Consider the following 13,338-nt stretch of genomic DNA (forward strand, 5'->3'; position numbering starts at 1 on the left):
GGCCTTGTTATTATCACAATACTCATACACAAATGTTTACACAAAACGTGTAGATGTAGCAGATTTTTTATCTAGATTGCCAATAGAGGAAGACACACGGGATGCTGAGGAATCTTTAAATTATATTGACACCTTTGAAATTGAACCTCTATTGTTAGATAACATAGTAAAGAAGATGAAAGAAGATGACAGTTTACAAAAACTTGTACAATGGGTTGATGTTGTGTGGCCTAATTCACTTCCAAAAGAATTTCAAAATACTGTGATCTTATATTATTAGAGAAGGAAGAATGAAATAACAATGAATAAGGGATGTCTTATGTGGGGAAGACGTATAATAATTCCGAAAGAATGCAGGGAAACAGTGTTGAAGCTGTTACATGCAGAACATGTAGGTACACCTAAAATGAAGATGATGGCTAGAGAATTCTACTGGTGGCCTTTAATAGACGAGGATCTTGACAGATTGGGAAATCAATGTGTAGAATGCAATAGTTTTCAAAGAAGTACATCCAAAAACAAATATGTCGGATGGAAACAAACAGAGATTCCTTTTGAAAGAATACATGTTGATTTTTTTGAATACGGAGGAAGGAAATTTTTGCTATTCATTGATAGTTGCTCTAGATGGACAGAAATATGGCAGGTGCGATCGACAACAGGAGAAGAAACAATAGAATGTTTAAACAAAAATTTCCAGATCTTTGGTTACCCTTCTGTTATTGTGTCAGATAATGGACCGCCTTTCAGGAGTAATCAATTTGAGAAATTCTGTGAAAAGCATGGAATAAGATTGATACATTCACCGCCTTGGAATCCGGAAAGTAATGGTTTAGCGGAAAGGTGGGTGCAGACAGTTAAAGGCTTATTAAGAAAGAAATATTTTCAAAGTAGAAATGAGGGACGTAGAATTGACTGGAAAAAAAATTATAGATAGTATTTTATACTATCTAAGATTTTCGAAGTGGCAACGATTAGGAATGTCTCCAGCAGAAAGAGTTATGAGTTATCAGCCGAGAAGTATATTCAACTTACCAAATTGCCAAATAGATGAAAAGATAGACAATAATAGATATGAGGCAGAATCTTGGATGCCCAGATCAGGAGAGATAGTTTGGATAAAAAAATTCCCATCCTTAGTGCCTACATTTATAAAAGCTCATGTGATTAAGAGAGTAGGAGCAAGGCTTTTAGAAGTGAAACTCGCAAATGGATTGACAAAAAGAGTGCACAGACATCAGGTGGGAAAGCTTAAGAACAACTATAAAGTTCAGAGACGGGAGGTTGAGAAGAAAGAAGAGGAGTTGGATGATTTTTGGACGTTTCAAAGGTATACAGAGGCAGCACCAGGACATGGGGAACCAAAGACAGCTGTACCTGCAGAAGCGAGGAACATAGAAAACAGAGAATTTCGAAGATCTTCTAAATCCAAGAAGGAGCCAGATAGACTACAACTTACCTTTGGTAACAAGACCTATGAATGATTTTTTTTCTTTGTTAGAGGGGGAGAATTGATAGAAGTTAAGAAAAAGATAAAATATTTTAGAAGAGATACTGTGAACAAGTCGAGTTGGAGAGAGATTGTCTTTTGTCTTTGTTAAATGTCTTTCATGTAGTATTTTATAACATGAAGTTATAAGTTAAATAAATGTTGTTTTGTTCGTTAACGTTTTGCCTAATTGAAGATCATTACATATGTGACCATGGAATTAAGGAGAGAAGATCGGAGAAGTTTAAAAAAATGTTAATTTTATACTTGCATGTACGCTCACAAATATTTGACAACACATGCAGCCACAATTTTTTGTAAACAAGAATGAAATAATTGAAAACCTTTCCTTGCTGTTGTTCTTTTAATGATACTTTTTCATAATTATTTGTTCTTAAAAGTTAAAGAAAATATGCAATCATCCATGCAACCTATAATCTGACAGGTAAAAAAGTTAATACAATGGCTATGTAAATAGTTTTCTGATTGAATATACATTGTATTTGAAGTATAACAACATTTTTACCCAAGACATATTTTGTATGAAAGTATCATTTCTTAATTAGTACATACATAGTTAAGCAATGATTTATTATCCATAACTACAGGGGATTTTTCATCAGCAGAAAGTTATGTTGGATACATGTACTATGAAATATGATAGTTTGTAAAAATATTCTTCAAAAAATATATAGTGCATAACTATTTAGTAAAAATCTATTAAATTTTTTCTAAGAATAAAATTGAAATATTCACTATCGTATTGTAAAATTCTTCTCCTAGTGCTTATAAATAATTTAATAGGTAACATAATTGTTTTATAAAATACATTTAATGAGTTGTATGTAAATTTATCAACTACCATACATTAATGAAGTTATTTCATGCAAATAAAATATTCATGCCATTAAAGTATTTTGAAAAGTAAATATAAAATGCAAACTAAAAAGCATATGTCATATTTATATTCAAAATATAGTGCTATAGGCTAAATAAGCTTATCCATCACTGTAACTGATTACCCCCTCTTAATTACTATATTACAATAAATAAAGAACAGTACCTTTTAATGTTTATTATTACAATCCAAAACACATTATTTGTTAATCATAAATGCTTTCTTACATTTTGGAGTATGACTCTTCCTGTGGGGAAAACTTCATACTATTCTGTAACTTATTATTTAACTGTTATTAGTATTATTAGTTTAACAAACATGTGTTTAATGCATAAACATATAAGTAAAGGTCTTATTCTGGGGTTTGAAAAAAGAAAGAATACATTTCAGTGAAAGCAAAAGTTCAGTATTAAATTTTAAAACAGAAACAATCTAACATATGCATTTCAATGCAATTTATGCATTATTATAAATGTTAAAAACACATGCATAAGGGAGGGGGGTGATATGCAATTGCTGGGACAACAGTATTGTCTTTACAATGTCTCAAGTCTGAAGCCATTTCACTTATATATCACTGTCTTAACCCAGAAAAAAAAGCACATGCACGTACATACAAAATTTGTATATTTACCCTTGCAAATATGAGCATGCAATGGTTATCAATTCATACAAATCTTACTGTATACATGCAAAAGCAATATGAGTACATTTTTTGAGACTCCCTCTTTTTATACACTATTTTCTTTTGTAACAGCAAGCTCAAATATGCTGTATTTGTATGAAATCAAGACATTCTGAAGAAAATCGAAACTCATACATTACCTCAGAGTTAGCACATGATTCTCTATGAAAGTAATTTTGATAACCGTTCCAACAGTGCACACACAACTAATTCGTTGTTTCACATTATTACTATAAATGTATTACACATGTATGAATATCCTATATGTATTCTTTCAACAACAATGAAAACATCATAAATGAGGTTGCAAGAATGCATTCCTGCCATACAAAATAAATTAACCATTAAGCAAAAAATAATAATATAACTTGTAGCGTAGGGTTTGCTTATAACAGAACAAATTCAACATAACGGCAACATAGCTGAAGAAAATTAAACATATCCTACAAATTGAATGGTACTCTCACGGTACAATGCATGCCCCTACCTGTAGTTCCATCACATCCTTCTTTATGCGAAGTGCAGCCACCCGGAGTATCTCCGTCTACAGCATCACCAACAATGAAAGAAATGACTTTTTCTTTACGTGAAGGGAAACATTCAAAGGGATTCACACATGTACAGTCATTGATTAAAATTTCAATCAGGCTTTGTTCTTTCGTACAATCTGAATGTTATATGGTAACAAGAAACTAATGCAGCTTTTTACTACTAGATTAGATTTGAAGTTCACATATCTGCACAAACTTTTTGGAACTGAAGCAAATGTAATCTAGTGAAGTTTCGCAAAGCTCCACTATTTCCAATAATTAACAGGATTAGCAGATAAAGATATGCTTCTTTTTACATCTTTGACTTAATAGTCAGAAACAAGCAACAAACGGCATGTGACATGTCATGCTGAAATGAAAGTAATATGAGCTCCTCCAGTCTATAAGCATTCACTGTATAGGTACTACCAACAGACTGAGAAAACAGCCCAGTCCTAGTGTCATACAAGCAACATGTTTTTTGTCACTCCAGTATGAAAGATTGTATTTGTTTCTGAAGGTTCGTTTCCAAGTGACATGTGTCAATTGTCACATGTTGCTTGTCACTTCAGTTCGAAAGCTGCCTGAGAGGTTAAGAGGAAACAAGATGTTGGTAATCAAGAATGACATGTTCAACTACTTGTGGAAAAAAATAATGATCACAACAAAAGGCGTAAAAAGTAGGAACAGGACATTGAATTGTTCATCAAATATGGTGGATACTTTGCAAAAGTGTTATGTATAATTCAGTGGAAAATGCAGGCTCGACCAGGACTGTAACCCATGTCTCTGGCATACCATGTCATTGCTCTACAAACTGAGCTACGACGCCAGTCTGGATTCACCTGATTTTTCGACCTGTATGGAATAATCTCTGCCAGTTCTATCTCAACCCGACCTGTTCCCTTTGAAACACTGTAGACATCGACATTGCTTGGTTCCTATCGGCATAGATTTCAGCATTTTTCGCTAAAATTCTACATAGTACATCTCGTGTGTGTGCCAAATATCAATGAATTTACATCTCTATGCTGGGTGGAATCGGGCAACATCGATGCCTACAGTGTTTCAAAGGCAGCAGATCCCGTTGCAGTAGCACTGGTGGAAATACAGGTCGAAAAATCAAGTGAATCAAGGCTGGTCTAGTAGTTCAGTTTGTAGAGCAATGACACGGTTTGCTAGAGACCCAGGTTCAAGTCCTGATCGAGCCTGCATTTTTTGATGAAATTCTACATCCAATCCCTGAACCAGCATGAGCATGAGAGACTGGTATGGGTACTATCAAGGGCATGCTGAAGAGAGGAACTGATGGGGCTGCAGCCCCTCCAAAATGTAAGACTGAAAAAATAAAATTCACGAAATCCATATATATTTGCAGAAAAGGCATGTCCAATATTAAAAATACATATTGATTCATGTAGTAGAGTTGAAAGAGAATATAACCATACAAAATGAACCTAATACCACACATAGAAAGGGACTTTGAAAAATATATTATTTTGAGAAATATTGCAGACTGTGTTACACGTCAACCTCTCCTGTATTATGTAGTTATACGGTAATATGTTTTAACCTTCCCCAAACAAAATTCCATGTAGGCCACTTTCAGTACATTACAAAATTCCATCAAATAATATATAAAGCTTCCATAATCAACTTAGAAGTAGACAGTATATGTTAATTTTTGTATCAAAACAAACAATAGATATACATAACACTGTGAAATACACAACATTTTTGACATTTCAATATTCAGTGCACAACTTTAACTGACAAACAAATTACCTTTCAAAAAATAGTTGCAAGTTTTCTATTGTATAAGAAAATACCAACACATGTATCTCAAAGTTTTAAAATATATTTACAAATTTTAAATAAATTATTTAAGTTGCAACAGAATATTGAGAAAATGAACAAAAGTTTTATATTTGTAGAGCTTATTTTTTTTTACAGAAAATATACATCAAATATATAAGCTGTGCAAAAAAACACAAAACAAATGATGGTCAATTCCAGTTCATGCCAAACATGCAATAATGTACTTATATATTTTTAGGATTAATTTAATGTTTTTTTTCTCATATTTATCAAACAGAAGCTATACATAAAGCCACATGCATAAGTTTTTATTTTTATTTTGTTTCAGATAATGTAGATCCTTCTGCATCTGTTCCTAAGTATTTCTTCTTGTATAATTTCATGAAAAAAGTCAAAAAAATTAATTTCAGAATTTTTTGTAAGAGAATTGGTAATTTGAATATGTAAAGATTATGTTCATACATTTGGTATTATATGAAAAATAAAATTGAGTTATGCATGAAACATTAAGAACTCAGATTTCTGGCAAGCTTTTTAAAATACAATTTTTACTTGGAGCTTGACTCTTCAAGTGAATAATTAAAAATCAAGCTCAAAATTTGCATAATTTTATAGAAATAGAATTAGTTTATATTAATTTTGCAAAAGAATCAAATTGGTTTACAGAAAATTTCACCCAGAAAATCATTTACAAAATTTCTTAGCACAATGAATAAAACATTATTATGTTAGTTACTTGGTAGTTACTAAGGACATTACATTTTTCAAAGTACATTTGGAAACATCTGTATTATTATTAACCAACACTTCCGAAACATAAAATATCTCTCATGTATCTTTAGGGGAGGGTGGGCAAGTGAGTCCACCCTAGCTAAATTGTAGACCACGACAGGGAATGACTCCACGAGAAGCTAGTTGGTCGCATGAAGCTGGAGAGGCTATCTGTGAAGCAGTTGTATGCTCTCTTGAAAATTGACGATTTTATAGGTATATATTTATTTTCGGTGTTATCTTTATAAGATTATGGTATATACAGAAGCCTGCATTCCATTTCGTCAATACATTTTAACACTTGTAATATATTTATTGCATAAATATCTCTTTATGAACCTCATACTGACACACGGTGAATGTTGCATTATTAGACTCGCATACAGGGGTTGAGTATATAAAACATTTGTGGTGGGGTAAGACCTAGAATCTTAGACAGTCGCACTTGTTCCAAGTTTGATTGATTCACTGGTAGGTTATTTTTTGTTGCGTTACTACAGTTATAGTTTAATTTTAACAACAATGCCCCCATATGTATTGAGCAATATGCATACTAAATTCTTCGTTCTGGGGAATGCCTACTCATTCCTTCTGTCAGTTAATTTTGCTATCGGAAGGACTCCCCAGCACATTCCATTAATCTGGACACATGATTTAAGTGATTTAGAACGTTTGTCTGGTGAAAGTTATTTGCCAAGTTTCATTGTTCAATTTCTATATCTGGGTGGTCTTAATTTCTCCACCCAGTCGGGCAAGTGCATCCACATGCAGACTTGATTTATTTAATTTTTTTAACAGAGATGTTATTTTCTTGTATTTGAACTAGATAAAAATGTTCATAATCCTCTACGTATAGCCTGGTAAAAGTTTGTTTCTTCTCAAATAAATAATGTGCATGCTATGACCTTTGATTTCTTAAGGGGGTCCCACTTGCCCCTCTCTCCCCTATATATGAATACCTATTTCTGTGTACTTTGGATGTAAAACTTAATTTATTACCCAGCCAATGTCTGTCGTATGTGTATCAGAGTTTGGCTTAATAACTCCGAATGGTATTGGCATGAAATACGAAGGATTTGCATTTGATTCATGGTTGACCCACAACTTTTGCATAAGTTTGCAGCAAGTTTAAATATATCCTTATAGCATAGCATAATTATAAATATTTGGCAATAACCAGCAGTGAAAAAAAAATCATGAATAGGAAAGTGTGGCTTTTTAGGATGGAAATATCAAGAATTAAAAATGCTACAAACTGCCATCAATATTTCATTAGTTCACCCATTGATAAGAGGTTTCATGTAGCAAATAAAATGCAATGTGTTATAAATAATGCAGTTTTCCTAATCTATTATTTTAATTATTCTTTAGCGATTGTTGAGCCAATAGTCCTAGCATACACTTACTATTTTTGCTTTTGCTTCTAATCATGCCATAAAAATACTAATAATTTAATAAAAATACTAAAATTAATAATATTTTTGTAATATTAAAAATTATAATGTATATAACAAAACAAGAAAAATAAATAAATATTTATTTTTTACTTAGAAATTCAAGTCTCAGAAAATGACAAATTAACATTTTCAGTCATGTCAAAGAGATTATATAAATATTACTTTTCACCATTCTAAGATTAAGTGTAGTAATAATACAGGTTCATTTTTGAGTAATATTCTCTACAAGACACTTTGTTTCTAACAAATTCTAGTATTATATTTTTATCTGGTATTTTTTATTTTATTTATAGATAATTTTTCCATAATTATCATCTGAGATTAAGAATTACCATTCTCTTGTTTGTTTTTTTTTATTTCTGTTTACTGTGTTTACATTGTACACGGAAGAAAGATAAGATTTACATATAAAGGGAAATTATCAAGCACTAGAACTATTTACATAATATCTAATTATTTAAATAAAACTGTTGATGCATAAATAGGATCACATGCAACAACAACATAACCTTAAAAAATGTACAAACATTAATTTTAAACAAAAGAAGTTATTTATAAGAAAAATTTAATAGCATTCCACTTTTAATTTTAGGAGTATAAATATTTTATAGATTTATAGTTTGAAACAAAATGTACATGCCACAAATCATTTACACGTAATACAAGCAATTTGAAGTAAATGCACATAATGCTTTATAAACTCCACTTATTGATAAGATACTAATTTAATTGTATAATTTAATATAGAATTGGTTCTGAAACATGGTATACATATTACAAATGCATTATTGTGATGGTCATAATATGCTCTAGAAAAATTTTGTTTAATGTGTTTACAGGGAAGTGTCAAACAGCAGTCTGTTGCTGAAAAGCATTTTGAATGCCATTATGGGTGGAAATATGGTGCAATAAAGTGGGGTCATAATCCCATCACCCCTTTTTTGGTGCATCTTTGATCCTTTCAGTGTTTTTTGTGAACCCATTGTAGATAAAATATGCGAGATCCTTAGTGAAATATCAAGCAAGGAAGTTGAAAATATATAAGCAGTGACCATGTCTAAGTGTGTCAATCTGCCCTAATCAGCTAGTCCACATTCCCGGAAAAAAAATAGTAATTAAATGAACTTGTACCTCAAATATATCCATATGATCAACCTGTCATAAAACAGTCTACCCCCAGCAATTTCTCTTACTTTCCCTAGGCACTGCTACCACTGCAAGCCAAGTAGCTTCTACAAATCTTTCAGAAAATAAATCATTAATATCTCCTTAAATAACAGAAAGATCAAACTGAAGAATTATCTTCACTGGAAAATTGCTTTCTCTTTAGACCTAATAAAAACGTTGAACCCATACCAATGCCTATGTTCTCCCCAGTTCCCACTAATACTAAAATTTAATTGATTGATTTGCTTTATTTTACTTTGCTTTTTATGCTACTTTTGGCTAATTTGCAAAGATGGGGATGAGTGATGATATGATGAATGGACGCTCACAAATATCAATGCCCAGGCCAGGATTCGAACCTGGGAACCCTGGTGTTGTAGCGCAATGTACTAACCACTCCATCACGGGGGCCGGCAATACTAAAATTTGAAAACTGTAACATGTGAAAGTAACTTAGAGCATTTATAAATTTCAATATACAAGTTTTTGATTGAAACCAAATCTTTTATTTGAAATGTTCATAACTTCATACAAGATAATTATTTAATCACATAATCCATTTCTCCCCACAATGTTGTCGCAAAAATAAAAAATAAAATGTGCAATTTGCATAATTTCCAGGATATTTTGATGCCATGAAAGCTTTGTGTGACATTTTTGGAGACTCTGCAAGACACTCGGATTCCAGTGCAAATAACCCAAGTGCTGGCACACCCAAAGTTTTGAATTAAGTTAAACACTTAGACCCCAGAAAAGTATCAGATGGTTCCAAAGGATTAAATTCTAAGTGATAGTTTTCAGTACCAATGCAGCTGGTAAAGATATCAGCTCTAACTGACTTAAAAAATTCAAGTAAATATATCATTCATGTCTTTCTCAAAATTTTTTTTTCATATGGCAATATCGACCCTATTTCTGGGTTTCACTAAACTTTAGCAGCCCAAAATCTTGCCACCCTTGGCATTTCATGGGCTTTATTATACTGAAGTGTGTTATTCCAGCAGTATTCTTACTAAGAACCCCCACACAGGACCACTCGCACCAGAGGGAAGAGCATAGGCATTTGATTCCATAGGAGACCTACTTTCATTATTTCATGTTTAGGAATTAGCTTACCCTTCCCCCTTTTATAAGAAATTTAGTTCACACGTGTAACAATTATCTAAATAATTTCATTTCAAATGAAAATTGAGAATCTCCTAAACATTATTTTCAGCATAAAGGGGTACGCTTCAAAGAGATTTGTAATTTTGAATTCTTATTCAGATTTAGTAACTTTAGTTGGTAACAGCTAAATTTCAGAAGAAATCAAAATTATGTACATGTACAAGTTATACTTATTGGTTGAAGATCTCCATGCTTAGAGGTGACGAGAGAAAGTGTGGGAGGGAGACCGGCAGTCGGTAGGTATGCCCAGGCCCTTCATGGGCTGTTGCACAAAGGATTATTACGAGTTATACTTGTACATATAAAAAAAATAGTTAGGGCTTTATGTTCATATTTAAAGACTACAAATTTATACATTATAAAGCATTTCTCCCTTGTTGCATTTACACACACACACACACACATAGTATAGTATTATTTTATACATGCAAGGATAGAATACAATCATAAATTGATACTGTCAAGGATTAGCATTATTTTTATATAAAATTCACATCACAACAAAATACACAATACATAATAAATACATATCAATATGTATACCTAAAAATGTGCACTGTTGGAACAAATACAACTGCAATTTAAATTATAAATTAATGCATTTCAATAGAATGAATTACTAAGACGATACATAAATACCAACTATCTGCAAACCAACATCAACATCTTAGAATCATATGCAGAATTTATATTCTTCGAAACTTGAAAGACAATATGCTACAACCTTAGGAAAAACTTTATCCTTTGTGCAAAGTGGAGATATTTATTATCTTTTTCTATCAAACTTTTAAACCTAAGTTAAATATTTCATGTGAATAAAGGTACAGATTCACTTTAAGAGCTTCTTTCAGATATATACATATTCTTCAATTGCTGCAAATTATTATAATTTCCTTTATTCTATACACCAGTCATCTTAAATTATAATCTTTTCTGACTTGTGTAACCAAAAAAATTACAATACTCTGAAAGAAAACAAGAAAATAAAAGAAAGAGAGAGACACTGAGACTGTGTGAGTGTGTATGCATGCATGTATGTATGTATGTATGTATGGCTTTCATGAGGAAAAGTATGAGAAATTTGCAGTCAAAGTCTCAAGCCCAGATTTAGAATGTTGTGGATTGTGGATAAGTTGCATCCCCTTCCTACAGTTACCATTAAAATTGATGCATTTTTTTTCCTGTTATTATTTTTTGTATCAATTACTTCTCAGTGGCGGAGATTAATAGTGCATATCTTTTTTTAAGAACATGTTTAATATTTCTTGCATTTGCTCCACCAGGAAAGACAAATGTCTTTACTTTCTGTTAATCTTAAATTAACCCTTAAATGGACACGTTCGGTCTGAGAGACCCCAGTGAAATTTTATTGTCTGGTTATTTTATGCTACAAACTGCCTCATTGCTCCCCATCTCTTGTATCCTTCAATAGCTACTTGAAGTTTTCTGGGCTCTCCCATATGGGTTAAGTTGGCTTGGGGTCTGTCAGATCCAAAGTTACTAGTTGTGTTCGAGTATTGGCTTCTCTTTAAGAAGAAACATTTTAAATTTTAATTGAACATAAGTGGAAAATATTATTATTTATGTATTATTTTCCCTAAAGTATATTTACGTACAGCTGGTTTCAATTTCAAAAGAATCACTTTTTGTACCCTCATATTCATTTTATTAGCATTACAAAGATTTCTGTAGTGATATATAAATTAAGTAGGAACTATTATACTATTTCTCAAGCTATGTATACCTACTGGAGGGAAAAATGTAACTTCAGAATATTTTTGGAAATTTATGTGATTTTAAGTTTGGGGGTATAATTTTGGACTTATTTAACTTAATATATAAAAAATATGTGTAAGTTAATATGTTCAACACTTATATTTTCACTTTGTGCATCAGATGTTAAAAAATATATTTTTAAAAAAAATCTAACTATTTTTCCAAAATACCTGAAAATGGAAACAAAATAAGACTTGTTTTATTCATACCATTGTACAAATTTTAATTTAAATAAAGCCACAATACTTTACACTTTACAAGTTGTCAGTCAGATGAAACTAGAAAAATGTTAAAAAATCCATGTCTTTTCATTGGAAAGTAAAGTAAATATTTTTTGATTCGGGACTGTTAGACCACATGTTCCTAGTTAATGGAGATTTTAACCATGTTGCCTGTTAAGGGAGACTTTAACAATGTTACTAGTTAAGGGAGTCTTTAACCATGTTACTGGTTAAGGAAGCTTTTAACTATGTTACTAGCTAAGGGAGTTTCTAACTATGCTACAAGGGAAAGTCAATATATAAGTCACAAAATGAAATATCTTCGAATTGCTGCAATGTGAAATTGTTTTATGAATATCAGTCATTCCACTGATCATTCCCGCAAGTGTCGGTGTAGGTGGCAGCACCATTGTGTATCGTATGTGGTGCTAGTAGTCATGTTCTTATGCGGCGATGAGCCATTCGGGTGTCAAGTGGGTAAGATGGCAGGTGTGTTAGTCAAGTGTACGCATGGTGAGCAACAGGCAGTAAAGGCATCCTACTCGTGGAATTTGTGCCCCAGGGTCACACTGACACTGCAGTCACATATTGCAGAATCCTGACAAAGTTACGTTCAGCCATTCGCAGGAAACGTCCAGGTGTTTTGAGAGATGGAGTTCTTCTGTTGGATGACAATGCTCGTACACACAGTGCCAATACCACAGTGGGTCACATATGGTCCCTAGGTTGGGAATGACTGGAACATCCAACCTACAGTCTGGATTTGGCACCATCCGACTTTAATCTCTTTGGCCAACTGAAGAATCACCTGGGTGGTCACCGGTTCAAGGATATGGAGGAAGTCCATCGGGAGGTTACCAGCTGGCTATGACACCAACCACAAACCTTCTTTGCTGCTGGCTTTGAGGGACTCGTGACATGCTGAGACAAGTGCCTAAATGTTCATGGAGATTACGTTGAAAAATAAACCACATTTCATCAGGTAATTATTTCAACTTTTCTTTCTATTCCATTTTGCAACTTATATATTGACTTACCTTCGCACTAGCTAAGGGAGTTTCTAATTAAGTTACCAGTGAAGGGAGTTTTTATCACATTACCAGTTAAGGGAGATTTTTAACCATGTTATCAATTAAGAGAGATTTTAACCATGTTACCAATTAAGGGAGATTTTAATCATGTTAACAATTAAGGGAGATTTTAACCATGTTACCAGTTAGAGGATATTTTACCCATGTTACCAGTTAGGAGAGATTTTAACCATGTTAGCAGTTAGAAGAGATTTTAACCATGTTAGCAATTAGGAGAGATTTTAACCATGTTAGCAGTTAGGAGAGATTTTAACCATGTTAGCAGTTA

General features: G+C 32.5%; 1 protein-coding gene across 9 annotated transcripts in view; it reads right to left on the minus strand.

The window, feature by feature from the left end:
* Window positions 1–13,338, minus strand: part of CASK (peripheral plasma membrane protein CASK) — a 286,894-nt gene that overhangs the window by 26,949 nt on the left and 246,607 nt on the right. For 6 of the 9 annotated variants that reach the window (XM_083115517.1, XM_083115514.1, XM_083115516.1 and 3 more), the window contains one exon: window positions 3,560–3,616. The exons of the other annotated variants lie outside the window; for them this stretch is intronic. In XM_083115517.1, coding sequence (XP_082971643.1) covers window positions 3,560–3,616 — 57 coding nt within the window. The remainder of the gene's footprint in view (window positions 1–3,559; window positions 3,617–13,338) is intronic. 9 annotated transcript variants of the gene reach the window in all.

This window comes from Lepisma saccharinum, chromosome 30 (assembly GCF_977018435.1).
Source record: "Lepisma saccharinum chromosome 30, izLepSacc3.1, whole genome shotgun sequence".
In the NCBI taxonomy this organism is placed as follows: Eukaryota; Metazoa; Arthropoda; class Insecta; order Zygentoma; family Lepismatidae; genus Lepisma; species Lepisma saccharinum.